This window comes from Tursiops truncatus, chromosome 20 (genome assembly GCF_011762595.2).
Source record: "Tursiops truncatus isolate mTurTru1 chromosome 20, mTurTru1.mat.Y, whole genome shotgun sequence".
Taxonomy (NCBI): domain Eukaryota; kingdom Metazoa; phylum Chordata; class Mammalia; order Artiodactyla; family Delphinidae; genus Tursiops; species Tursiops truncatus.
Window position 1 is genome coordinate 25,431,938 of NC_047053.1, and position 27,680 is coordinate 25,459,617.

Consider the following 27,680-nt stretch of genomic DNA (forward strand, 5'->3'; position numbering starts at 1 on the left):
TCCAAGTAACAATTTTATTTTAGTCTACAGCACAATTTTTTAACATACATTTTAGTGGTTTTGACAGTGGTACTTTTGAGCAGACTTTAAATGGATCCACAAAAGTTAATACATTTAAAATAAAATATACACAATAAAACGAGAGGCATCCAGATGTTCAGAATCATGCAGAAGGGGTGGTCTGGTCGGTGTTATCACTGGATACCTTGCCTATTTAAGAATTCACCAGCAAGAGGCCATTCTTCTGTTCTTCATTTCCACATAATTTAACAAAGTCAAAGAGTTCTAAACATACACACACAATATAAACCCTCATTTAAAAGCTACGTCAGTACAAAATTTCAATGAATTGAATTCAATGTATTGTCAAACCAACAATTCAATGATCAAACCCATCACTAGAAAACAGGCAATAACAGCACCTGATCTAAAGGCAAGGTTATCTCATTTATTAAAACACCAACAGGAGATTAACCAACAAAGCAACTAATATGTTAATATAAGACACTGAAGGAAAACCAAAAACAATATATTAAATACCACTCCACTGAGCCAGGATATAACCCATGGACGACAGACACATGAGTTTATCTGTCAATCAGTGCTTTAAATACTTTTCCATGAAAAAGAGGAAAGTGTATCAGAAGATGCAAAGAAAAGGTAGAAATGTGAATTTATGCATCTAGTTCCATAATTTAAAATGACTATCAAACTGATAATACAAAGCTAAGTGACAATGACTTAACCATTGGGCACCAAACAGGCATGACCACTATTCGCTGTAATCCATAACGCTCTTCAGGAGTTTTCAGTGGATGGCCAACCCAACAATACTCCCTTAGTACAGACTAGATACTCATCCGCTGTTGAAAAAGACCCTGAAGAAGACATGGCAAAGGCATAGAGAAAAAGTTGAACCTTTTGAAAAAGTTAATGATATCAAAATACTTTTCCATTGCTGGGAAACCAAACTAGGTCAAGTATACAGCCCAAAGCAACATGGAATTCAGAGTCAGAGGCTGGCAGAAGAGTTTTGGAAAACTTGTAGTTTTTAAAAATTGGCAATTTCTCCATGCTTAATAAAACTATCAGAAGAGGTATAATGTTTGTTCATTTGTGGAATGTTGACAGCTTGCTGCAAAAATTCACATGAATGAGGAACTGCAGAAATGCGCTTCAATGAAGTATTTTTTAAAAATTTACAAAAAACTGAAGTTTCTATTTAAAAAATAACCATGTTATGCCAAGATGAAACATGGTAAAAAGTAGTGTAAATTCTGTCCACGATTCTTCACACAGCTAATGGGAAAGTGATAGAAACCATTTTCTCTTAAAAAGGAAGTTTTGTTATTGCACTGACTTTTACAGCCTGACCTAGTAATTTAGAAAAATTATGTAGTAAAATCTGTAAAATTAAAATACAAAATTCTGGTTTGTAAACATCAGTTGGCCAAGTCTATCCAGAGTACTTAGTGATAGCGGAATGGAATGAATAATTAATTCACTACCTTATTTATCTGCTGTGAGGGGGAAAATTCCAGAACACAGCTTTTATACTTTCACAGTAATTATATTCAAAAGTTATAAAGTCAGTACAGCTGTCTTCTTCTTCTTTTTTTTTTTTTTTCCCTCTGTGCAGTTTTCAGCTCTTACCCCGCTCCTAAGTGCCATAATTGAAATAATACTGGTTTGGAGACCTAGTAAAGATTGGTCATAAATGTCGCATAAAGTCTGTAGGACTTCGGTAAAGATATTTCCAAATGGCATAGTAATGCACTGCAGCTGCCGTGGCCACGAACAGGTGCCAGATGGCATGGGCAAATGGAATGATGCCATCGCTCTTGAAGAACACAACGCCCAGGCAATAAATTAAGCCCCCACAGGCAAGTTCCTGAAGTCCATCGGTGTTACTCTGTCAACAGAGGAAAAAAATTAAAGGGTTTGGATGTTATTCTGATATGACAAGCTAAAGAGATCACTGCAATTTCCCCTAAGTCTCCTGATTTTCTAGACAATGAAGTAGCTCTGAACAGATAGAATCTCATCTGTAAACACGAATTACACTTAAATTGACCTGGGTTACCCTCTGAATCGGCCGTCTTGATTTGACCAAGCAGTCAGGTTACAGGTCCCATGGGAAAAAGAAGCACCTTCTGCTCGTTTATACCATGTTTAAGCAGACTGCAATCGCATCTAAAATGAACAACAGCTCATTTTAATAAAGCACAATCCTTGGCTTTCATCTTCCTCTTTAGGAGCTTTCTTCCCTACACCCATGCCACTCCATTTATAATCCACATCTCAGCCTGGTTTTCACTCCCTTTGTCCTCCTCAAACACTGTTCTACACTAATCGCTTTTCCCAGACTCTTCACCTGCTTCTGTGAGCTTATGGCTTCCTTATGGCTGACACGAGAAAATCATAGCTAGGAGTGACCTCTGAGATCTGAGACCATGTAGCACAATATATTTCCTAACATTCTAGATGTTGCCAGGCCTTTTTGTCTTTGTGCCTGGGAGTTTCTTAGCTTAGGAGGAAATTAACAGTCAGGTGTGCTTTAGCACAAAAAGGAATATTTATAGGCTACTCTTGGTTTTCAAAGACCTCGACCCATCTACAAGATTAGACTGGGCTGTATGAATGAGAGGGGAAGAGAACAGAGGCAGAGCTTAAGAAGCTGACAGAGAAACAAGTCAGGATTTCTGGGGACCAGGAATAGAAAGGTCTCAGGTTCTGCAAGGTGAGTGGAAACCTAAGTCAAGTCGTGGCAAGGCCTGGGAAGGGGACAGGTGTGTGGGTGTCCCAGAGGCCTGGGCACTGATGGCTGTAACCCTGTTAGCCTTGGAGCAGGTCCTGGTGGCCAAGTCCAACAAGGAACATGGGGAAGCTCCAGTGCAGCCACCTACTTGAATGGCCCCATTGGCCTCGGCCAGAGCAGTGGCAGCAACAGACACGAGCTAAGAACCAAGCATGAGGATCCAGGGCCAGGGGTGAGGATTAGCCCTATTTTCAAAGTTCACATAAGCACCGTGGTTTTCGTAAGATCAAAAGATGAGGAAGGAGCCAATCCAAACTGACTGATACTGGACTTCTTAACCTTGGTAAGATGGCACATCAGTCAGATTTTGTTTTATTTAAAAAGTAAAACATAGCAAAACAAAACACCAGCTACATTTATTAGTTCCTAGAGGTTATAAAGCAATTAGTATCCATTAATTATACAAAATTCTCTGTTGTATGTGTTATTAGAGGCATTTTCCTAGAGAGGATTGAGGTTTTCATGGGATTCTCACAGGGGCATCTGACTCCCTAGTGAAGACTCACTCATCCAACACAACCTCCTTAATTTAGAGATCAAGAGGCTAAGGCCAGAGAAATAAGTAGCCTGAACAAAGTAACACAGCTGGTTGCTGCCCCGAAAGACACCACTCCTTCTTCTTCCATTAAAACAATAAACAAGAGACCAAACCAAGCACACAGGTTGGTTTTGACATACATTCTGTTAATAGGTAGTTCCTCAAGATACCACATCTGCTTATCAACTTTCAAAGAACCAGAACATAGTTAATCCTAAAACAAACAAAACCAGGTATGTTTTCTTCATTATCAATGTCATTACTATGTTTCTATGTACCAGGACTTGTTTGAAGCACTCATTTAATCTTCACAACCCTAACTTAGGTACTATTTTTATCCAAACTTTACAGACGAGAAAACTAGAATACCTAGAGGTTAAATAATCTACCAAGGTCACGTAACTTTTAAGTGTCAGAATCAGGATTTGAACCAAGAACTGAACTTATATTCCTTTTTTGGGGGGAGGGGGATTTTTAAAAATTGATGATTAATTTACATAGTGTAATGCATAGATATTAAGTGAACAATAAGGTTTGCCCTTCCACTAAGGCAACCACTGTTCTTATTGCTATTACCACAGACTAAGCCTCTCTGTTCTAGAACCTCACATAAATGGAATTAAACTGTATGTACATTTTTGTGTCTGGCTTCCTTTTTGCTCAATATAATGTTTTTGAGATTCATGCATGTGCTACTGTATATCAGTTATTCATTCCTTTCTATTACTTAGCATTCCATTGAATTATTTAACATAATTTGTTTATCCTTTCCATTTTGGGGCTATCATGAATAAAATTAACATTTATATTGTTTTACAAGTCCTTTTGTAGATACATGTTTTCATTTTTGTTGTCATAAATTTATGCTTAATTTTATAATAAACTGCTAAACAAATTTCCAAAGTGGTTATACCATTTTATACTCTCCCCAACAATGAATTAGGGTTCTAGTTATTTCACATCCTTGCTGGATTTTGGTGGCATCAGTCTTTTTAATTTAACTTTAACTATTCTATAGGGTGTGTAGTGGTGGCATGTTGAGGTTTTAGTTTTCATTTCCCTGATTTCTCTGATGACTAGTTACACTGAGCAGTTTTTCAAGGGCTTACTGGATACTTGTATCTCTTTCTCTTTGTAAAGTGTCTGTTCAAGTGTTTTACCCATTTTTATAGGATTGGCTTTTTATTATTGACTTAGAGTGCTACAATATTTGATATACACCCTTTGTCAGATACTTATAGAGAAAGCAAATATTTTCTCCCAGTCTGAGGCCTGACTATTTATTTTCAAGTTCATTGATCTTTTCTTCTGCAGTATCCCATCTGTTGTTAAACCCCTCCAAATAAAATTTTTTCTTAACATATAGTTTTCAGATCTAGAATTTCCATTTGGCCCTTCTTGCTTGCCTAGTAGTATTTGTCTGGATAATGGATGCTGAGTTGTTAAAGAGGATAGATTTTGTTGCCTTCCTCGAAGGAATGTGGAGTTTGTTCCAGTAGGCAGTTTATTTACCAAAGGATCAATTTTATCCTTTCGAGGTTTCTGGGCTTTGTTATGGCAGTGCCAGAGCTGCCCTCACTCCAGGGCCAGAGTAGCTCTTATCCTGAGGTGTGGTCTTGCTAGGGTCAATGGAATAGCTAAGTTGTTCAGCATGGTATCCCCGCTCTGGCTGGCTGGAACTCTGGTGTCTCCCAGTACTAGGCTCCTTCTGGAATCTCCATTGATCTCACAGCCTTCCAACAGCTATCCTCAGCCAGGGCACAAATGCAGCTTAGGATTCAGGCAAGGACTCAAGGAAACCCCTTGTAGATTTCTGGAGACTCTTCTCTGTGAAGTTCCCTCCTCTCCAGTACCCTGCCCCAAAACTGCAGCTGGCTCGGGAGGTGAAATGCTGATTTGTTTCCTCCACCCAGACTGCTGCTCTTGGACTCCATTTTCTTTCGCAGTTTGGAAAGCATTCCAGGGAGAAAACTGCAGTGCGTATGAAGTTCATCTTTTGGTTTCTCTCCCCGCAAGGATCATAGTCCTATATGTCTGTGTCCAACGCCAAAAAATAGTTGTTTCACATACTTTTCCCACTTTTATAAGTTCTTTATGGTAGAAGGGTAATTCCGATACCCATTATTCTGACCAGAACACCAAAGGTTTGAGTCTTCATCACTTGTACCGTTCCTTTGTTCCTTCAGATGGCCTGTGTGGTTCTTTTTGATCTGGTCTCTGTCTAGCTCACCAGTTTTATCACGAGACTTGTGCTACCTGCATAATTACACCCCCTCATGCATACATGCATATTCAGATGCTCGTGCTCTCCGCATCTCTGGGGCTTCCTTCATGCTGTATCCTTTTCCTGTACCACCTGCATCACTCCTTCCATCTCTTGGCTCCTATTTGTCTTTCTGAATCAGCTTAAATAGCATTTCCTCTGGTAAATCTATCATGTGCTCCCATAGCAGGCTGTACTTTCCCCAATCAAAGACACTGTAAAACTTTACGGTAATTTCTTATTTTATATGAATTGTATTTTTCTGCTTGATTCTAAGTTCTATCTGGGCAAGTTTGGGGACTTTCCTGTTTGATTAACATAAACATTAGTCACTTGCTATTGTTCTTGAAAATGTCAATGAAAGATATAGGCTAGTAAAAATACTGGATAAACTTGCTCTTATGGATACCCAGAGGGAATTTACTTGAATTTACACTCTAATGATTAGTGACCCATCAACACAGACCTTGCTCTGGGTGTCTTCAATCGCCCTCTACCTATATGGCCTTCAAGGAAGATCTTCTCATTTCTGACTTTCACCTCCCTCCCCTCACTATTCCCTGTTGCCTTTACCAGCTAAAGTGTATGTATTTTTGCTACGAGGTAATTATTAAAGCTATTATAAATCTCATATCTCAAAGAACATATCTTGATACATTCTCATAAGACATACCCTCTAAAAAAACATAAGCAAACCTATAAATCCTAAACCTTTTACAGGTGTTTTTGTGACCAGGGCAAGAACTATACATGGCAAAATTACATTCTTATAACTTGCCTATGAGCTCAGGAGGAAATTATAGGTACAATTCTGACCCTTGTAGCCTGAGAAGAGAGTTCAAACTAAACACACAGTGGCTGGTGCCCCAAAATGCAGAGTGTAGGACTGGGAAAACATAAGCTAAAGGCACAAGTGACCAGTATATGGGATCGTGAGGTTGTTATGTTATTGTTTTAAATTGACGGATAAACTGATGTCTCAACAGTAATCAGTCTGAATGGGAGTACAAAACACATAAGTGCAAATGCCTACTACAGGTAATGAATGCTACACTTTCACCCATCAAAGTCCCCAAAAGAAAATTTCAAGCAAAGTTTAAAAAAAAAGCACTTTCCTGAGAAAGAAATAATAGGACTTAAAACCAAGTGAAAGGAAAAGTAAGAGTGAAGAAATTTGACAAATATCCAATAAAATGTTGAGCCAAATGACCTTTTGAGGTCCTTCCAATTCTTAAGTTTTAAGAAGTCATGGGACTTCCCTGATGGCACAGTGGTTAAGAATACGCCTGCCAATGCAGGGGACATGGGTTCGAGCCATGGTCTGGGAAGATCCCACATGCTGTGGAGCAACTAAGCCTGTGCGCCACAACTACTGAGCCTGCGTGCCACAACTACTGAAGCCCGCACGCCTAGAGCCAGTGCTCTGCAACAAGAGAAGCCACCACAATGAGGAGCCCACACACTGCAATGAAGAGTAGCCCCCGCTCGCCGCAACTAGAGAAAGCCCGCTTGCAGCAACGAAGACCAACGCAGCCAGAAATAAATTAATTAAGAAAAAAAAATTTCTGCTCTAAAAAAAAGAAGTCACTAATTTATATTTTCTTCATTGTAAGAAACCTCAAAATTTACCCTCACCATGGATTTAGGGTTAAGACACTAAGTAATCCAAGTAGAAATTTCCACCTTCAAATAATCTCACAATTCTTTGGGAAAAGGGTGGGAGTGGAGGTGGGGTGAACAGAAGGGTTATCCCAAAGAACAAATGCAGCAGATTATCATATGGAAGGAGTCACACTTAGATGTATAGCTTTTCCAAACTACAGACAGTAGGTAGTACAAGTTGTGGCACTTTGTAATTTATATATTTTTTCTTTTGCATCTCTAGTTATTGGACATGTCATAACTTCAGAAAGAAAAGCTTCAGATCGTATCTATAGACATATTAAGAGTCACAGTGATTTAAAAGAAAATAAGGTGAAATAACTTAAATTATGAAGTAACTTCTTACCATTGATGTCACCACCAAGGCTGGAGAAAACCCCATTGTGAGATAGAAAAAGAGCTCAACCACCTTATACCTGCAGAATAGAAATGTGTTAATTTAATTTAAGTTAATTTAATATATCTATTCCTACAACACTCAGACTATTTCCTTACCAGTTTTTCCCTTTTTCTTTTGAAAAACAAATGTAAACTCTTGACTATTCAAATGAAATGTATTTTCCCTGTAGGAGACCATTAGGGCTCTAACTGAAATACTGTAGTTGAGTAACAATGAAATAGCATTTCTTTCAGGACTGATAAGGCATCAAATTCCACATACTACATGCAAAACGTTCTCTGCCAAAAGCTGTCATTGAATCCAATTCACATGCATTTTCCGTTTCTAATCCCAGAGTGTTTGCCTTCATCACCATTCCAATCCATGGTTATAAGACACTGAAATTATGAAGCTGCACAGGGAATAGCTTGGAGCAGTTTTATCAGTGGCAAAGAGATGGGAGCCCTAAGGAACTAAGGGCATGTGTTTTTTGTTGTTATTGTTTTTTTTTTTTTAACTTTTTTTTTGGTATTTTTTTTATTTTTTGAGGGCATGTGTTTTTGATTGTCTCTTAATTTTGTATCTGTACAAACTCCAGTTTGTAAGGCTCATCACCTTAGGTGCAGAAGTCTGAAAATGCTAAAAAACATACTGTACTGAAATTCAACTTATATTTATGCCTAATCAAACTGGACTCTAAGTTCCTCGAAGGCAGGGACCAAGTTCTGTTTATGTTTGGGTCTGCAGGGCCTAGAACAGTATAGTGGCACCATTTAGGTTCTCTGTAACACCTGCCAAACCAAATGGCCAAGTGTGACTCGCATCTCATTCTTAGTGTTTTATACTCAAAGTCCACCATGAAGTAATCATATCAGGGAACTGGGGATGAATGTGGGTTTGGTTTATATTAGAAAGCCTTGAATAGGAGAAAAGATAGTTGTCTTACTTTACTTTCTAATTTATCCAAGGATATAAATTAGGGGTTTGAGCCTGAGAAGCAAACTGTTCCTTTGGATATATATATAACGCATAATACCACTCAGAATTGCTAATTATGGTCAAAAATGCATTTAAGTGAATTTCAAAGTCAGAGAGAAGTTAGTTAAAACTACCACTTTCTTCTGAAAAGAGAAAACAATTTATTACTTTGTGACAAACACAAGTTATGTTTAATTCTGAGGGCCATTCTGCCAAAAACAATAGATAAATAATTTAATAAACTGTATCCAATGACAATTATTTCATGGTTGTGAGTTTCTCAAGTTCAGGCATGTGAAATAATGAAAAGAGCCATGGAACAGGAACTAGGACACATGGGTCCTAATTCCAGATGAGTCACTATTTGATGCATGTACTAAACATTCTCATTTTTTTTTTTTCTTTTTTTTGTGGTACGTGGGCCTCTCACTATTGTGGACTGTCCCGTTGCGTAGCGCAGGCTCAGCGGCCATGGCTCATGGGGCCAGCCGCTCCGCGGCATGTGGGATCTTCCCGGACCGGGGCACGAACCCGTGTCCCCTGCATCGGCAGGCGGACTCTCAACCACTGCGCCACCAGGGAAGCCCAACATTCTCATTTTTTAAACATGAAGCACAAATAGGTGACCTTGAAGGTCTCCTCTAGAACTAAGCTGTTAAATTTCAATACGTTTTCTTTTTATATTGCTTCACACTTAAGACTAGGAGATATGAATAATGGGTTAAAAAAGGTGTGTCCCATGGTGAGGATACTAAGGGTTTAGATGCCCTTCCAAATGTCCCCTTTCTCAGGGAGTCCTAGGTTGGAACATCCTCTGGGTTTCTAACTAGGTGCTCTGTGGGGGCTTAATAGCTATTATCTTCAACCATCAAAGAAACTTAGAAAAGCAGTTATTTTTCTCATGTGGTAACTGTAAGTCATAGAGGATAAGGCTAGTTTGCTAAGACTAGCCTGCCTGAGGATGTGAAATGAGGTCTGACTGACTCCAAAACTGTCGTTTTAGATGAGGGACAAGTGCACCTTGTCCTTCAACTATATCACATATCACACAGGCACCATTCATTTCTGTCTGCAGTAATCTGTAGACCAATGATGAATATCAAATGGTTCTAAAGATTTGTTAAAACAATATGTATTCTATTTATGTATTTCTACTATTTTGAACTGCAAATATAAATTATACTGTAATGTAGATAAAACTTAGGAAGTTAATTTTAAAGCTATCAAATGTAAATTATTTTTTCTTACTTTTCATGGTAGAGAAATACATAAATGGTTCCTCCAGCTGCCATGAGCCAGATAAACCAACGCATATGAGATGCCAGGGGTCCAAGTTCACGGAGATTTAACCTAAAAATGTAAACAAGATAAAAAAGAACGGAAGTGATAAATGAAGGGAATTCATACAACCTGTGTTTTCCTCTGCTCTTGAAAACTGGGAGAGAAGGTACCAGGACAAGACCAGAAAGAAAAAGCAGTCAACATGCGGTTGGAAGTATTTGGGCAACTGGGATAAAATTAATAACTCAAGGATAAAATTGTCATTCAAGCTTTAAGACTAAGAATTAGTTCCAATGTGGTTTAAAAATAGAACCAGCTAAAAGGAGACATGTAGAAGTAAGTCCCAGCACATCTGTGATGCCCGACTTTCCTTATTAGGCAGACTGCTGTAAAGGCTACTTGCCTTATTGTTCCTGACTACGTATTTGGGAGCAGATTGTTTACAAAGCTGACTGAGAATGCAACAAAACCCTGAACCAGGTCACATACACACAGTGGATACCTAATACACAGACCAAGTGTCTCCATTATCAATTTCTCCACCGAGAGAGAACATGAGAAGGTCTAGCCTAATACATGTTATGGAAGATACTCTGTAGGTTAGAATTTAACCATGGACTCTTGTGAGGCCTGAATTTAAAATGCTGCAAATTCATCTGTACTAAATTCAGATTAAGAATAGATATGAAAATAAAATGTTCTGAATGGCTATTACTACAAGATTAATATTTCCAAATGGAAAAGGTTCCACCTGCATATCGAAGACTACATGCGAACAAACTGCCTACTGTAATATTTGATTCCTCAGTCTACATTTAAAATTTTTATTTACTTATATTAAATTGAGGTATACTTCACAAAAGCCTTTAAGTATTCTCGTTCCAGTATGATTCAGACCTATAATTTAGTAACAGTTACTGGGGAGAGACAGCACTTACTTTTTACTCCAACAGATAATTAGGTTTCTTTTGAATGATGGATGCTGCATTAGTCAGAATCTAGAGGCCTGCTGTTTCTAATGATATATAGTCGATGGCATAATATGAATTTCTGAGTGGTTAAAACTGGACCATATCTTGATAGAGGAAAATCAATGTTTCTTTAATTATGGGTTACAGAGCAGCAAAAGACACTATCTGATCTATACCAAAAAGGCAGGAAGAACAAGGACACTGAACTGAATAGTAGGTATTTTAAATAGCTAACTAATTAGGCTACTTCTCTTATTCATATAGCTAAAGAAATGAGAAATGCACTCCATACATAGTAGCTACTGTGCTGTGAAGACCAACAGTATAAATTTCAAAAGTGACCTTGTTTTCTTTGTACGTATTTACAGTATTTCTACTTAAACAATTAGGTGTCCAGGTATTCTGAGCAGCAGCAGAAGCATATAGAAAGAATATGGAAGGCAAAGGTAATATATTTCAAAGGTGAGCGTGCTGCCTACCTACAACTTAGCAGCACTTCTCTCAAACAATCCAGTGCCACATAGGTATTCTGAATGGCAGTAACATTCTCCCCTTCAAATCTGCAATCTGACCCAAGTAAATCAAAATGGGAAAGAAAAAAAAGCATGTATGTGTGTTGGGATGGGGGAACCGGGGAGCAGGGATAGGAAGGAGGAAGGGAAGGAGGACCGAGAATTCTCTCATAAAAACACTATCTTCAAAAATATAAAGACTGTATCTTACCATGGGGCGTAAGATGCAGCAATGAAGAAATAGATAACCATTCTATCACACATGTGAAAGCAATGCTCCACTGTCCTGTGGGGGGGGGGGGAACAAGTTAGAGTTTTCAGAAAATTTTACAACTGAAAGTAGGGGTTATCACTCCACTATGTCACAACTGCCACTCTTGTTCTTGGTTCTCATGGCATTTGTAACTTGGCCTTCAAAGTTGCACAGCTATTTTTAATAATATGGAGCCACAAGTCAAAGCTCTATATTATTTTTAAGATCGCATATACCATAGCTCCTCTCCATGTAAGAACCCCACAATAATCAGGAACTCAAAATCTGTCTTTTCTGATACTTTCTATTTTTTTTAGATCCTATCTAATAGGAAAATGAAATTCCTTGAGGGTAGACCACCTCTCAACCCCTATCATAGTGCAGGGCACAAAATCATGAAGGCTCAGTAAATACTCCCCAAAGCCACATTCTTTTTAGAATGTCTTAGAAGCAGCTTTTACTCCAAATCTTAGCGTAGACAGTAAGCTGCAATAAAGCAAATTTAGAAACTAATTTAGGAACAGCAATAACACAAACCAGAAAAAAGGAAAACAAAACGCTCATTTGCTGTCAAGAGGGTAGCCACCTGGGCTGCTGCTTCTTTTTTTGTTTTAACAAACTTATTTATTTTTGGCTGCACTGGGCTTTTGTTGCTGCACGCAGACTTTCTCTAGTTGCAGTGAGCGGGGGCTACTCTTCGTTGTGGTGCACAGGTTTCTCACTGCAGTGGCTTTTCGTTGTGGAGCACGGGCTCTAGGTGCACAAGGCTTAGTAGTTGTGGCTCACGGGCTCTAGAGCCCAGGCTCAGTAGTTGTGGCACACGGGCTTAGTTGCTCCGTGGCATGTGGGATCTTCCCGGACCAGGGATCGAACCCATGTCCCCTGCATTGGCAGGCGGATTCTTATCCACTGTGCCAACAGGGAAGCCCCGCGACCTGGGCTTCTAACCAAGTTTTTCCTTCTAAAACTGAAGAGTCAGGAAATGTACAAAGATTTGGCTCATTGAGGTCTATTCACAAAACGGATTAGACAGAATCCGCCCTTTACTGAGGTTATTTATTTATTTATAAATTTTTGGCCACACCGTACAGCGTGTGGGATCTTAGCTCCCTGACCAGGGATCAAACCTGCGCCCCCTGCAGTGGAAGCGCAGAGTGTTAACCACTAGACTGCTAGGGAAGTTCCTGAGGTAATTTAAAAGTACAAATGCATTGCATTGTCTTGAATCCATTTTCAGTCCAAGGGGTAGTAGCTGTGGTTTGGTGGCGCACAAGTATTAGATTTTGCCTCATCACACACTCTGTGTCGACCAAAGCAGGCTGAGGATGTTTTAGTCACTGTTAGTGCTAGTCACATGTTAGTGAAGAAGTGAAAATAATTTAGGTGTAAAAAAGCAAACACTAGATTAATGTTTCTCAAACTTGACTGCCTTGCAGAATCGCCTGGGGAGCTTATAAAATACAGGCGCAAACTCCAGTCCAGAAGATCCTGATTTAAAAGGGCTAGAAGATGTGGTAGAAGATGCAGGGAAGAGAAGAATAACTCCTTGGATGACTGTGATTCCAAGCCAGGTCTGGGGTCTTTCTAATTCTGCTTTCTAGACTGTTATGCACTGTTGCAGCAGGTAAAGTCAAACGTGCAGTTTCATTCAAGACCCACCACCCATCTCTGACCCTCACTCTCCCCAAGGGTGAAGCAGTAGTAATATCATCTGTATCACAGAGTGCGTGTGAACATTAAATGAGACGATGTAGCCATGCATTTAGCACAGCACCTAGCACACAGTAGGTACTCAATAAATGCTTGTTCCCTTCCCTCTTTTACTTAAATTAAGGCTATACTTAGGATATTTTAAAGAATTAATGCAGAGCAAAAATCCACATGTGGCTTATGATTCTAGCAGTGCTATTTCAAGGTTCAAGAGAGACTGATTTCTATTACATCGTCTCAGGCCCTGGCAGGGAGGCCCTGAATAACGAAGCAGGCACCTACAACTCTTTGATTCAGATATCTAGACAGCAAAGCCAAGTCAGCCAAGGGAACCACAAGCACTGGATCGTGCCAAGAAGATAATGAAGTGCTCCTGCCTCTGGGCTCTGCAACAGTGCACCCTGAAGAGCCAGGACAAGTACTTCTGAGGCTTGCTTTTGAGTGTGTACCAGAGCTCCCTCGTGATTCAATGCTGTGGTTTTATGTTAAACCCTGGGAACTGTCAGCTTATAGGCAAAGGTAGCAAACTGCCAACTAGAAGCCATATTGTAAAGGGTGCAGTGGAAATAAACCTCGGGACTGGGAGTCAGAGATCCTGGGATGATGATCAGATTCTGCTGGAATCACTGAGTCTCAGTTTCCCCAGGAGAAAATTATGGGGTTTGGATCAGAGGTTCCCTAAGGATCCTTCTAGCTCTAAAAGTCTGATTTTACATATGAGGAAACCAGTAATCATCATATGAATCCCAAATCCTGCTCTTAAATAAAGCATATCTTTTTAATATTAGATTGTTTGAATAACGAGATTTTTTTGAACATTCTATCTATAAAACCAAAAGTTACCTTGTTTTTTAATTTTATTTATTTAGTTTTTGTCTGTGTTGGGTCTTCGTTGCTGCGCACAGGCTTTTCTCTAGTTGCAGTGAGCGGGGGCTACTCTTCGTTGTGGTGCGTGGGCTTCTCATTGCGGTGGCTTCTCTTGTTGCGCAGCACGGGCTCTAGGCGCGTGGGCTTCAGTAGTTGTGGCTCATGGGCTCTAGAGCACAGGCTCAGTAGTTGTGGTGCACGGGCTTAGTTGCTCTGCGGCATGTGGGATCTTCCTGGACCAGGGCTCGAACCTGTGTCCCCTGCATTGGCAGGCAGGATTCTTAACCACTGCACCACCAGGGCAGCCCCCAAAAGTTATCTTCTAATATTACATTAAATCACTCTAAGTCTGTTCTGAGTCCTCCTTTTTGAGAAGAAACTTTGTCCTTTTGGGTTGTGCAGAATCCGTTTCATAAGCAACTAGATGGTGCGCTGCTACCTTTGTATCACCCAAATTAACCCTTCACTCAAAGGATGAATGCTTTTAAGTCCTCACTGGGAGACTAGGGATCACAATATTGTTTGGAAAGTGCTTGACAGCTAACTGTAGCAACATATGTGAATTTTGTTTGAGTAGATGCACGGGACCTAATTCTGAAAGCTGAACTTTGCAAAACAGTAAACCCGAGCTGTGATATACCTGTAGTACAGCTGTAGTGATTTGTAATTTTCCAATCATTCTCACATGCATCATCTCATTCACCTATCACAACAGCCCGCCAGTCGGGCATTACCATTCTCATTTTAGTGATGAAGAAACTGAGGCTACACAAGACTAAGTGGCAGGGCTTGGACTCAAGGCCCAACTGGTGACTGCAAGTCCAGAGTACTGGTCATCACCCTGCAGCTTAGGATGAGCCATGCTCATCCTTAGTGTGCTGACACACTGGAAAACAGGTGTCAGGACTGTACATTGTAAGTCCTGGGGAAGCAATGTGGTTTTGTTCGGTTTCCGAGTAAAGACCTGCTTTCTTAAGACACAGATAGGGGTGCTCAAATTCTGTCCAATCCATAGGAAATTTCCTGAGTGTTGGGACAGCATTAGACTCTACCAGGCAGGAAAATGTGCACTCTTTGCCTCACCTGACCAAAGCATGCCAGCGTGAGAGGCTAACCCGAGCCAACTATTGTGAGTGACCTGTTGAAACAGCGTACCATCCACTGTACCTTAAGTGGCTCTTTTTCCATGATACGATGTGAAATACTGTGGAAACAATGAAGAGGGCACAGAGGCCCATTCCATAAATCCATGCTGTTATCTTTTCCCAGCAGTCATCAGACAGCCGGTGGAGGAGGGCACTGCCCACAATGGCTGGAACAATGAGGAACTGAGAGAAAGGGAAAGAAAAGTAAATATTCAGCAAAACACTGAATTGAGAACTTTATTAAATATACATAGGTTTACCAGGGGCAATTTTAGGAAGATCATTTTAAAACAAACATTTGCCTTTCCTGGATAATCATAACGAGAGCCAGATGAAGTTGTCCGTTTATGGCACTGAAAACAAGTACTGCTGTTTAGGGCCCAGGACCTGTGTCCACCAATGGGTACACAGTCAAGCAGTAAGAATGAAACATTACTCAATTGTTGCAAAACAAATGTCCTCTATCCTAATTTCGTTAGTTAAGAACATGTCTCATCCTATTCTCTAATGTGATTTAAGGTAGGCACTTAAAATATTCAAATGGCAAGCATGTACCCAGATTTCCCAGGGAGGTCTTGATCTTTAAATATTCTTTCCTGTTTCCCCCATGTGCTACTGAAATCCCAATATTTCAGCAAAGGGTAACTAAATGAATCAAGTCAGTAACTATTATGTACATACCACACTCAAATAAATCATTTGTTCAAATCATATGTCCTGATTTCTAGTTTGGATGTCTACATTCCACCAATTTCCGAGCTACTGCAGAGTGAAAGGGTTATTTCATTTTTAATAGCACCTTTCATGTAGGCAAGAGTAATACACTCCTACTTATTCAAATAATTTTAAGAGACTAGAATCTTAGAGAGAACTTTGCTTTCTGCACCACATTTTACACTACATATTGACACAAATTTCAATGTCTAGTCATATCAGTGTGACTAGTAAACATTTAATAATAACAGAAATCATCAGAAGAAATAAACTACTTTATTAGATAGTGGAATAAACATACCTGGCAAAGAACACAAACTTTAGCAATCTTATCTTTTTTTATCTCCAACACCTTCTATTTCCCTCTTGAAACAGAATATTAAATCTCCCAGATGAGATGAGCACTGAATTTCAAATGCTGAAGTATTCAATGGCCCAGAACAGAAAGAAAATTAAGGACAACAAAGTTTTTCATAAAACAATTTAATTTTGAGATTATGTCCTTTCTACTTTTTTCATGTTAAAGTATCTTCTCTTTAATGAAATATGACATTAGATGGAAGTTTCTTGTTTTGTCAGTTTTAGAAATTTTACTGCTCTCTGAAATCCAAAAATCAGGGATACAGTTTAGTAAGTTTAATAAGATAACATTTTCTGTTCTGAAAAATTAATGTGGATGTTTTGTCGGTTTTTCCTTAACTTTGGTTTCTATAAGTGTTCCTTGTGACAATCCAGAAGAGATAAACTAAGGGATTATTCAGGTCTATCTCAAGCAAATATTCTTCTTAAAGGTGAGCTGTGCATCTCAACAGCCAAACCATTATATTTAAATGCTCAACATTATGCTAAGTAATAAGCATTTCATTGGTTGCTTTATTTATTTATTTTTATTTTAAATTTATTATTTATTTATTTATTTTGGCTGCGCTGGGTCTTCACTGCAGCGCGAAGACTTTAGTTGTGGTATATGGGATCTTAGTTCCCCGACCAGGGATTAAACCTGGGCCCCCTGCATTGGGAGTGTAGAGTCTTAACCAACGGACCACCAGGGAAGTCCCTCATTGGTTGCTTTTATTGGTCAGTATTATAAAAACTATCAGAGCACTATTTTCATAACTTTTACCAGTGTTCTGCAGTTGGTAAAGGCATATCCATAAAATGGTGGATGTACATTGGAACAATAAGTGAAGGAACAGGACATATAAACTGTTATTCAAACTTTTATATTCTTTATATCCTAATGCTGACCTAGATTTAAATACACACACCCCTACATTTTCTTAGGGGCCTGTGGACAATTAACTTCAGAAGTAACTTTAATCTCTGTTAAATTCATCAGACATTTAGTTAAGAATAAAAGATGGAAACAAACCAAATGCCCATCAACAGATGAATGGATATATATATTATACACACACACACACACACACACACACACACACACACACACAATGGACTATTACTCAGCCTAAAAAAGCATGAAATATTGACAATTTGCAGCAACGTGGATAGACCTAGAGATTATCATACTAAGTGAAGTAAGTCAGACAAAGACAAATACATGATATCACTTATACGTGAAATCTAAAAAATAATATAAATGAATCTATATACAAAACAGAAACAGACACAGATATAGAAACTTATGGTTCCCAAAGGGGAAAGGGAGTGGGGGATAAATGAGCAGTATGGGATTAACAAATACATACTACTATATATAAAATAGATAAGCAGCAAGCACTCACTGTATAGCACAGGGAACTATATTCAATATTTTGTAATAACCTATAATGGAAAACAAGCTGAAAAATATGTGTGTGTGTGTGTGTGTGTGTGTGTGTAAATATATATATAAAAAACTGAATCACTTTGCTGTACACCTAAAACTGACATAATATTGTAAATATTATATTTATACTTCAATTAAAAAAAAAGAATAAAAGATGGATATCCAGGCAAGTATAGTTGACAATCAAATTAGGCTGTTTTTTCTTTAAAACCAAGTTTGGACTCTAAACATTTTGACCCTCTGGTGTTGTGAAGCTCACTTCACAAAGCGTTCACTAATGCAAAGACAGGGGTCAGCTCAAGGCTAGAGAATTCCACTAAATCCTTCCTGCCCTGAGAATCCAAACCATGGGTCCAGGGAGACTGTCCACTAGTGAGGTTACTCCAAATTTCATTATTGAAGCCCTTTTATGGAATCCAGGGCAGGCATGTCAGGTACAAACTTTCTTCTAAAGAAAAAACATTTAGTAAGATTTCAGCATATTAATTATTTAAATAAAAATCTTTTGAGCACCTAAAGAAAAAGGACAGTGATGAGAATAACGTTTCAGTATTACCAAGTAGTATTTGAATTCCACTATTACAATACATAAAACTGATACTTTATAAAGTTTGATTTCTGCTAAGTAATGACTAAACAGCATTGTTCTATTAGATTACAAAGAAATCCACCAAAAACTAGCTTATTTCAGGTTTATTTGGTATCATGACCTCTTTATAGAAATACTGACTATTCTTTGAAGAAGGGTTCAAGAAATGAAAAGGCACAACTTGAATTCAAGCAAGTTTTATTCTAATAACATATGTATATAACCTACACATTGTACTAACACTGTCTAAAATAATTAATTAGCCTGTTCTAACACTTCACTAAAGGAATCAATTGGTCTCCTTCTCTATTTCTTGTCTTCAGACTATATACCAGCCACCACTTTCCCCTCAAAAGTCTCACTAAATACAACTTTCAAAGGGAATAATGAAATCATAGATAAAAGGAAATTTATATGACACAAGAAAATGCCAATAAAATGAACTTAATAGGAAAACTATGAAAATACACACATATTTACAAACACCACAGACAAAAAGAAGAAATGCATCCAAGTGTTAGCAATTTATTTCTAGGTAGTTCTGTTTTTCTCATATATTCTTCAGTATTTTCTATGTTTCTTATAATGAATATGTTTTGTTTTTATAAGGAAGAAAAAAATTAGGAATTTAGGGATTAAATCAGCTTTTTCTTCTACTATCAACAAAATTAAGAATTTAGGGATTAAATCGAACTTTTCTTCTACAATATGGACTAACATCTGCTCTGAGAAGCAAGGACCACAGTGGAGATGGAGAGGATGTGGCTACCTGTTTTAGGGGATCACTCAGGGAAAAAAAACACCTTTGTCAACAAATGGTGAATTCTTCTTGCCAATAAACACTCTGACTGTCTTGAAAAGGTGATTCATTTCATTCCAGGGGCGACAGTCTTCATAGTTTTCTTTGTCTTTTTTTTTTATAACTAAGGTACTTACTATTATTATTCTTTCAAAGACAATCTTGTCTGAGAAAGCAAGTCCAGGATAGACAGAGCTGACTGTAGTCGGAGCACTCAAAGTGTCTGACATGCTCACAGTTTCTGGTGACATGACCTAGCACTGACACTTTGGCAGGTAAGGTCACAGAGGTGGGTACACCCGACTAACGGGGCTGAGGTTAACAGAGATGATTGCCCCTTCCTCCCACCAAAGCCCTTTGGGAAGGATGGAAAAGGCAGAAAACTCATACTCACTGCATGTGTGTAACAGTTAGCAGCATGTTCATAACAAGTTGGTTTGTAGCGGCCATTGGCTGGGGCCCGGTGGTTCATGAACCTGTAGAGACAAAGACATCACGTGAGAAAAGCTCAGAGCGTGTAAAGAACAATGGTGAAGCTTGTCAGTGGTTGTTTGGTCTATTCTAACTGAAGAGGTGACTGCTGGAAATACCTAGTTACGGGATCAAAACCAAAGCCACTAAACAGGTGTAAACTGAGCCAACAGCCATAATCCTAAAGCGAATGCCCTAGTTTACTGGATTAAGTATTCTTTCAGTTCATTTAGAAGAAAAACTTTCTACCTACCAAAAACAAACAAAAACCATATCCACAACTGGTACCCCCACAGTAAAAAAAATTAAAAATAAAAAAATGGTACAACCAAATCTTAAATCTTAACAGAAAAAAAAAAAAACAAGGTCATTTTTCTAAAGTTAACAAATACCAGAAACCACCATTTAATGCAAATTCAGTGTATTTGAAAGGTTTCTATTTCTTCTCTCAAAATGTATAAAGCTTATATATGTAGATCTTTAAAGCCTCCATCCCATGATTGGCAGGCCTGTTGAACTAGTTTCCGTCTATTGCATTACTTGTTCTGGCACCAGACAGCTTAAATAAATGATACCTGGCTGCCTCCTGGCACCTGAAACAAGAGGTACGTTTTCACCTGCATTCTTCCTGAATTAAAGGTTTTCTTCAAAATCTAAATATGTGACTAGCACCAGATACACTGGCTATAAAATTCATAAACACATGTGTATGTATCTAAATATCAAAATCTGTTACACATATAGACATACACCCATATTCCATATCCCCTCTGGGCTAATTTTGTGGCAACCAGCAAAGCAGTGAAAAGCACAAATACCATCGGACATGAAGAGATAAACAGCCTTCTTCTATTTCAGTGTGTGGGTGAGGATCCCCCCAGCCCCAATTCATACCCATGCCATGTTTCATGAGGGATTCTGGTTTAGTCTGTGTGTTCTTTAGAAGGAGGGAGATGTAAACTCAGGAAGATAAAAAGGCAGCTGCCTGAAAGAAGCAGATGCAGAGAAATAATGGAGGTAAGACAGCCATGATGGCATTCAGGTCTCAGCATTCAAGCAGCATTCCTGTGCTTGGGGCATGCAAGATGTCAACAGGCTTTGCACAATAAAGTAGCTTTTTGCTTGAGCTAGGTTAAGGGGGTAGGGGGAGGAGATTCCGTCACTAGTCAGTAGTCACACCTTATTAATTAACATGATGAAAAAATGGTACCAGGCTAAACCAAATGGCACAGCCAGGTTGCCAAAAACTGACTAAAACACATGGTCAAGCGATTCCAAACAGTGCTCACTTTAAGAAAAGACTAGCCAACACTTTCTCCCTGAATTAAGAAGGGCCGGTTATCCCTAGAGCAAATAAATAAAGTGGCAGTCCCTGCTAACCCAACATAGAGAGTTCAAGTGGCAGATCCACTAGGAAATGGATTTGGGACCTTTAAGATACCTTACTTGGACCACCAATGGGTAGCTATCTAACTAGCATGCAAAATACACACATATGGAATGGAATTCACCAGATGGCTTGGAAACTGTTTAAGAGAAATGTGCAGTTAACAGCTTCAGAATTATTCCAAGCTATTCTCACACATAGATAAATAAATCTTTTCTCCCCTGACAATCCTTTAAATAATTTTACTAAATTTCCTAAGGAACGAGAGTGTTGCTATACGGCAGTTATTAGTAAAAAGGAAAATAATTACACTCTTGGGAAGGATGATTTAAAAGTGTCCCTAGCATTCAAGGATCTACCAAATCATTAGCCTGAGACATAACGACAGGGCTATAAGTAGCATATCCTATTAGGAATTGTAAAGGGTAAAGAGCAAGGCTCCGGGATGGTTGAAGGTAGATTAAACTGTGAGCACTCTGTGCAGGGTACAGTAGGTAGGGTTTGACTACCCACCACAGGCTGCAAACTAAAATAGCAATTTATATCTCTGGCAGCCCAATCTAAAAATAGTCAGGCTATTACACAGTGACAGGGATAGACTTTCAAATTTTCTCCTAAAAGCAGAGAAACTCGGTGGCCATGTTTGTGACAGCTTAGTTCCTGCCCACCTGGAATCACTCAGGTTAAAAATAAACTCAGAAGTTGCAGAGAAAAATATCCCACCCATGTGACTTAAGGTAGTTTCTCCTTAAGGGCAGGGCCAAGATTCCTGCAATACAGAAAGGGAAGAGCAAGTATTCCAGGCACAGATCACTGCCTGGGGCCCCATGGGACAGCACTTGGTTCTGCCGGGAAATTTACAATGCATTTTTCCATTTCTCTCTGATCTGCCAGGGTACAATCAAGCCTCCAACAAGGCCTCCTGCAGAAATCACTATGAAGAAATTAGTCGCCCAAGACCTAAATGGAAAAGCAGATGTAAAATGCAAATAAACTCCCACACACTGAGCCTATTCTCTTGCCCCCAAAAAGAATGAGGAAGGTTATCAAGAGTTATGGGAAATAGCACCCACTTATGGAAGACACCTCTACTTAAAGCAAAGCCACCCTAATGGTTATCCAGTGCTAGAAGACAGCATCCAGCCAGCTTCAGAGGGTTTGAGGGAAGGCGATTAAAGTTTTTAGTTGACGAGGTTTTGTTCATTCATCCCCTCACTTTCTCTTTCAACACTCTCTCCACTTCCCCTGGCCCAGTGTCCTCATGCTCTCCCGGTGATAGAATTTCAAAACTATGGAGAGAGGGACCTGGGGACACTCCTTAGCACACTTTTAATTTAGCCCAAAGCAGTGGCCTTCGGAAGGTAAATCTGCAACCCGCCAGCAGATCTCAGAGGCCTAAGATCAAATCTCAGAAGTTGTCCTTGATTCCTCTGTGTTCCCCATACTCCACATGCAAGCGCCATCAATGTTACCTTCAAAATATATTCCAAGTCAGTTCCGCTCTCTACAGTTCCAAAGACCCTACCTTAAATCAAGACACCGACACCTCTGGTCTGTAAACATACAAAGTCTCTGGTCTCCCTGCCTGCCCACACATGGGCTCTCTTCTTTACTCAGCAGCCACAAGTCTATCAGCACCAGATCACATCAAACACTAAGCAGAGCTTAAAATCTGTCTGGCTTCCCAAAGTGCTTGGGATAACACTGCATCCTCCGCAGGCCACAAGCCCTCACCCACTTCTCCAGCCTGGTGCTACCTTCCTCTCACTCTCTGCCTCCAACCAACCACATCCTTTCTGCTCCTCAAACCACCCAGGTCTTATCTGCCTCAGGGTGTCTGTGTTTGCTGTTTACTTCTAACTAGAACATTCTTCTCCAGAATGCCCAGCTCTCCTCTCACCGGTCAAACTCATCTCAAATGTAACCTCCTTAGAGAGGTTTCCCTGACCATCCTACCTAAAGTATCACTTCAGCCCTCCTCACTCCACCAGAGCCCTTATCATAATTAGTAAGAATTGGACTTTTTGAACTTGTTTATTTTTTATTTCATTTTCTCCCACTGTAATGTGAATTCCATGAAGGCCATCTTGTCCACCATTTCATTTCCAGTTCCAAACACAAGGCCCAGCTTATTGCTGGAGCTTAATAAATAAGTGCTGAATGAATGAATAGAAAGACAGACATTCTGCCTGCTGCTGAAGTATTTTATCCTACCCGAGAAAGATCCACTCGTCAATTAGTTTCACTGGGGATTCTGTATGCAACAAAGAAAAACAGGCAGTCTTAGGGCAAAGAGAATCCTCAATCTCGTGAAAATAAAATTCTCAAAGGCCAATACCATGGACATTCCAAGGGCTCCTTCAACATCACTTGATGGGGCAACATAAGCTGACCCCTGTGCACAACCTTACTAATTAGCTTCCCTATATGAATAAGCATGATGTTTAGGAAAAGTGTCTGCTGCCAGAGGTAGTGATAGTGGTGGGATACATTTAACTTAAATAAGGGAAATGGCACATATAAGGAGACTACCCCATGCCTATGATTCAATGCTCTGAGAACACGCCAAAAAACAAACAAACAAACAAAAAAAGGCAATAGGCAGTCCTGGAAGACTTCTAATGCTTTAGAATTATATGCTTTGCCACATATTCAATTTGAAGCTAACCAGTGGTCATGAGGCTGGGGTTAAGGAAAGGAGCATCCTTTTCCTTGGATTTTTGGTTGCCAGGCTGGAGAAATGAGCATGCACCAGTAAGATACCAATAAGATACATTAGAAGCTCTGGGTCCTAGGCCTCTGCGCTGTCACACAGATGTTGTGATGTGGGCGGGGAGACAGAGGTGAATGGCTGCATGGGTGGTGGAGAGGGACATGATATTGAACCCTTCAGTGTGCCCCTTCCTTGCTGTGTGATGATGGCAAGCTCACTTTTATTCTCTAACCCTATTTGTTCTTCTATTAAATGGGTATAAAATTTGCCTCCTAGGGTTACAGTTGAGGATGAGATGAGTAATCTACAAATACCCAGCTACTGCCTGGCACCAGTAGGTACTTAATAAATGCCAGCAGGTATTCTAATCAGTCAGAGATGCTGTGAAAGGGAGAGAATGACTCTGTGTGGAGGGGTGGTGGAATCAAGTGTGGAAGGGTTAAAGCACAAAAGATAAAAGGTGTCCCACTGGGGTTTTTCACATCCTAAGCTTTTTGAGAAGCCATGCCTGCATAAAGCCCTCCACTTATTACACTGGGCTAGGCATCCCTACAGCCCTCCTCCACAGATACGTCAGAACTCTGGAAGTTGATCCAAAGCCACAGTGACCGCCAAGTTTCCATTATGAACAAACCAACAAGGTGTTCAGGTTTTCTTATAATTTAGACATAGCCACAAACTATGGCCTAATGAAATGTTTTTATCGCAGTCAAATGCTCGTCAATGGAGTCCTGGTAAATCTACCAGAAGGAACACATGGGTTCAAAGATAGTGTATTCCTCTTTCTAGTTCCTCTGTCATTTACCTACTTGTATCTCTCCTGAATGCTCAAAAGATGTATAATAAACACAGTTTTTAAGAGATGCAGAACAGTACTCTCAACATGTCAATGTATGAACCACAAAAACCATGATTTTTTTTGTTATATTACTTTTTATTGGCAGGCTTTATTTCTAAGTTCAAATTGACTCTTAGAAATATCTTTCCATTTTAGCCTATAATACAGAAAACCAAGAAATTATGGGATCATTCATTGTTCAAAGAAAATCGGGGTAGTTCTAGATGTCATCAAGAAAATAACTGTTAAATATCCATTGATATTGTGCAGCCGCTGAGAAAATTACAATGTCTATGCTGCACTAAAAGAAAACGCCTGTAGGTTTTCATTTTTAAATGAATGAAGTAGAGTGCAAAATCACCTTACAACTGTGATAATAAGGACTGGATAGATTAGCGTCCAGCAAAAAGAAAAGTTCAGGGCTTCCCTGGTGGCACAGTGGTTAAGAATCCACTTGCCAATGCAGGGGACACGGGCTGTAGCCCTGGTCCAGGAAGATCCCACATGCCACAGAGCAACAAAGCCCATGCGCCACAACTACTGAGCCTGTGCTCTAGAGCCCGTGAGCCACAACTACTGAGCTCACGTGCCACAACTACTGAAGCCCGCATGCCTAGAGCCCATGCTCTCCAACAAGAGAAGCCACCACAACGAGAAGCCCGTGCACCACAATGAAGAGTAGCCCCCGCTCGCTGCAACTAGAGAAAGCCCACGCGCATCAACGAAGACCCTACGCAGCCAAAAATAAATAAACAAATAAATTTATTAAAAAAAAAAGTTCCATCAGCTGAAATGGTAGTGTCCTAAATAAGGTTTGTTTGTTTTTCATTTCTCTTAACACTTTTAATGTTTGTGCGACAACCAATAAAACGGGTTCCTTTTCTTTTTCTTCTTTCTAGAGAAGAACTGAAAGGATAGAAAAGAAATACAACTCTTAATCTAACAAAAACCAGTAATTTCACAGAATATTGCCACTGTTCTCTGAAAACAGGAAGAGCAGAGATGTGCAGAGAAGTAAGACCAAATCAAACAAACCACATGCACAGAGCTTTGCCAACCATTACTGAACCTGTGTTACATCCTCCCTTAAAGCCCCTCCAGTCCTCATGGCTGACTTCATGTTCTCAAGCCAGAACACCATGGTTTCGTTTTGCCTTTAGAAGTACTGATATGATATCCCACTAGGGGAATACTGCCAGGCATTCAACACCCTGAGTGATGAGCAATATTCGGAAGTTAATCCAAGTCTTCAAACTGATCACCCTTCTGATGGCACAATCCACCACAACCCTCCCTGTGAATATTTCACTCCTTACCCTGTTGGACTGGAGGAGGAATAAGATCAGAATGGGAGAGGGGGCGTCAAGGGATTAGGAAGTTGGAAAGAAAAAAAAAGTGCACTTTAAAATCTTGAAATAAAAAGCAGTGCCTAAAAACTCAACAATAACCTCCTTGGAAGACTTCATGCATTCTTTGTCTTTTTTCAAATTCCCCGTCACTGCACACTAAGCTAGCCTGCTCAGGGTGAAGGTCTGGGAATGGGGACGGCTGCCTGATTCAGACAAAGGGATGGAGAGTTACCACAACACAGGAGAGGTGAACTTTCACCCGCTTAAACGAAGGCGATTAGAAAAAAAAGCCCAGAGCTTCCTCTCGGAACTATGGCCAGCCTCCATCCATTGCTAGATGGCAGACACCCGGGGTCGGGATTAAGGCCACGGTACCTCCCCAGGCCGGCGTTACCATCGGCTCTCCAGCGAAAGGGCAGCCGGCCAGCCTTCCGGTGGTGCCTCCTCGGTTCCTCCTCCTCGTTTCCTAACACCGGCTCCTCAACAGCAGGTCTCACCACCCGGACGCTAACTTGCCCCTTCGCGGCGCCCCCAAATAGCACGCCCAGGGACTCTAAGCCTGAGTACCCTCAGGGCCCGGACTTGGCCAGGCAAGACTAAACCAGCAGAGCCTGCCTCAGTTTCCCCGTTGCTACGGCCGTTCAAAGACAAAGCACCTAAAACGGCCAGCACCCCCGCTTTACCACAACTCTCGCTGCAGGGCGCAGCAACGAATGGGCCCCGGTTCCGCCCGCACCGGGAGCCCTCCAAGCTCCCGGTAAGGGATGGAGGGCAAAGCTGGGGTCGGAAGACTCGGGGGCAGCGCCTGCGGCTGGGCTTCGGGTCCTCAGATCAACCAAGAGCCCCGCCTGGATGGGGTGAAGCCGGGTGAGCAATGGGATACCGCGGGAGAAGGGCAGGCTCGTGGTCCGAGGTCTGGGAATCCGAGGTTCGCAGATCGCGAGGGGGACCCGGGACAGGCACGAGATCCTGGTCTTTGGAGGAAGGGGATCACCCAGGGACAGCAGGGAGGGGAATCCCCCGGGAGCCGGTCCCCGGCCGAGGCGCGGGATCCACAGTGGATGGACCCAAGTGAGGAGCCGGGACCCACGCGGGAGGAGGCGGGATCCAGGACCCGGTCCCGGCACGGGCGGCGGGGCGGGGGCGCCATCCCTCTCACCGCTGGAATCGGTTCTGGAACCGCATTGATCCTCTGCTCCTCCTCGTGGGCCAGGAGCTCGGTATCGTCAGCGCCGGCGGCCGGGCGCGCGGCCCTCATGGGCTTGGGCTGCTCCGGAGGCCGCCGCGTGCCCGGCGGACCACTCGGCCAGGCAGGGTCGGAGTGGGCCAGGCCGGGGGTCGGGACAGGACCGGAGCCAGACCTGGCGGCTGGGGGCGGGAGGGAAGCCGCTTAAACGGCCCCGGTGCCTCCCGCCTCCAGCCTCCCGGCTCCTCCACCCACTGTCGCCCGCGCCCCGCCCCGCAGCGGAGCCCGGCTCCGCCCCCGTCCGCCCCGCCCGCCTGCGTGCTCCCGCGGCCGTCGGCGCGTCACCGCGCTGGGCGGCCAATCAGCGCCCAGAGCGGAGCAGCGGCAACTCTGCCATTCATCCCGCAGCGCCCGGGCGGAGGGGAGGGGCCTCGCGGCGGAGGGGCGGAGCGCGGGGAGGGGCGGAGA

The 27,680-nt window shown here is 41.1% G+C and overlaps 1 protein-coding gene across 2 annotated transcripts; it reads right to left on the bottom strand.

Moving 5' to 3' along the window:
* Positions 1–27,483, bottom strand: MMD (monocyte to macrophage differentiation associated). Of its 2 annotated transcripts, XM_019945512.3 has the most exons (7): positions 27,186–27,483; positions 19,663–19,744; positions 15,400–15,560; positions 11,614–11,688; positions 9,887–9,988; positions 7,628–7,697; positions 1–1,912 (listed from the first exon to the last, which is right to left on the bottom strand). In XM_019945512.3, exons 1-7 carry the CDS (start codon positions 27,209–27,211, stop codon positions 1,712–1,714), a joined length of 717 nt encoding a protein of 238 aa, XP_019801071.1. In that variant the 5' UTR covers positions 27,212–27,483; the 3' UTR covers positions 1–1,711. The 2 variants fall into 2 exon arrangements, with proteins under 2 accessions (XP_019801071.1, XP_019801072.1); XM_019945513.3 differs by lacking the exon at positions 11,614–11,688 and having other exon boundaries at positions 27,186–27,482.
* Positions 27,484–27,680: the final 197 nt, after the last annotated feature.

Excerpts from the sequence above, each read along its gene's own strand:
- MMD (XM_019945512.3), bottom strand. The coding sequence starts at position 27,211 with ATGCGGTTCCAGAACCGATTCCAGCG. Across the intron at positions 15,561-19,662 it reads CTAACTGTTACACACATGCA|TTCCTCATTGTTCCAGCCAT; the intron begins GTGAGTATGAGT and ends CCTTTCTCTCAG. Across the intron at positions 9,989-11,613 it reads GCTGCATCTTACGCCCCATG|GTTAAATCTCCGTGAACTTG; the intron begins GTAAGATACAGT and ends TTACATTTTTAG.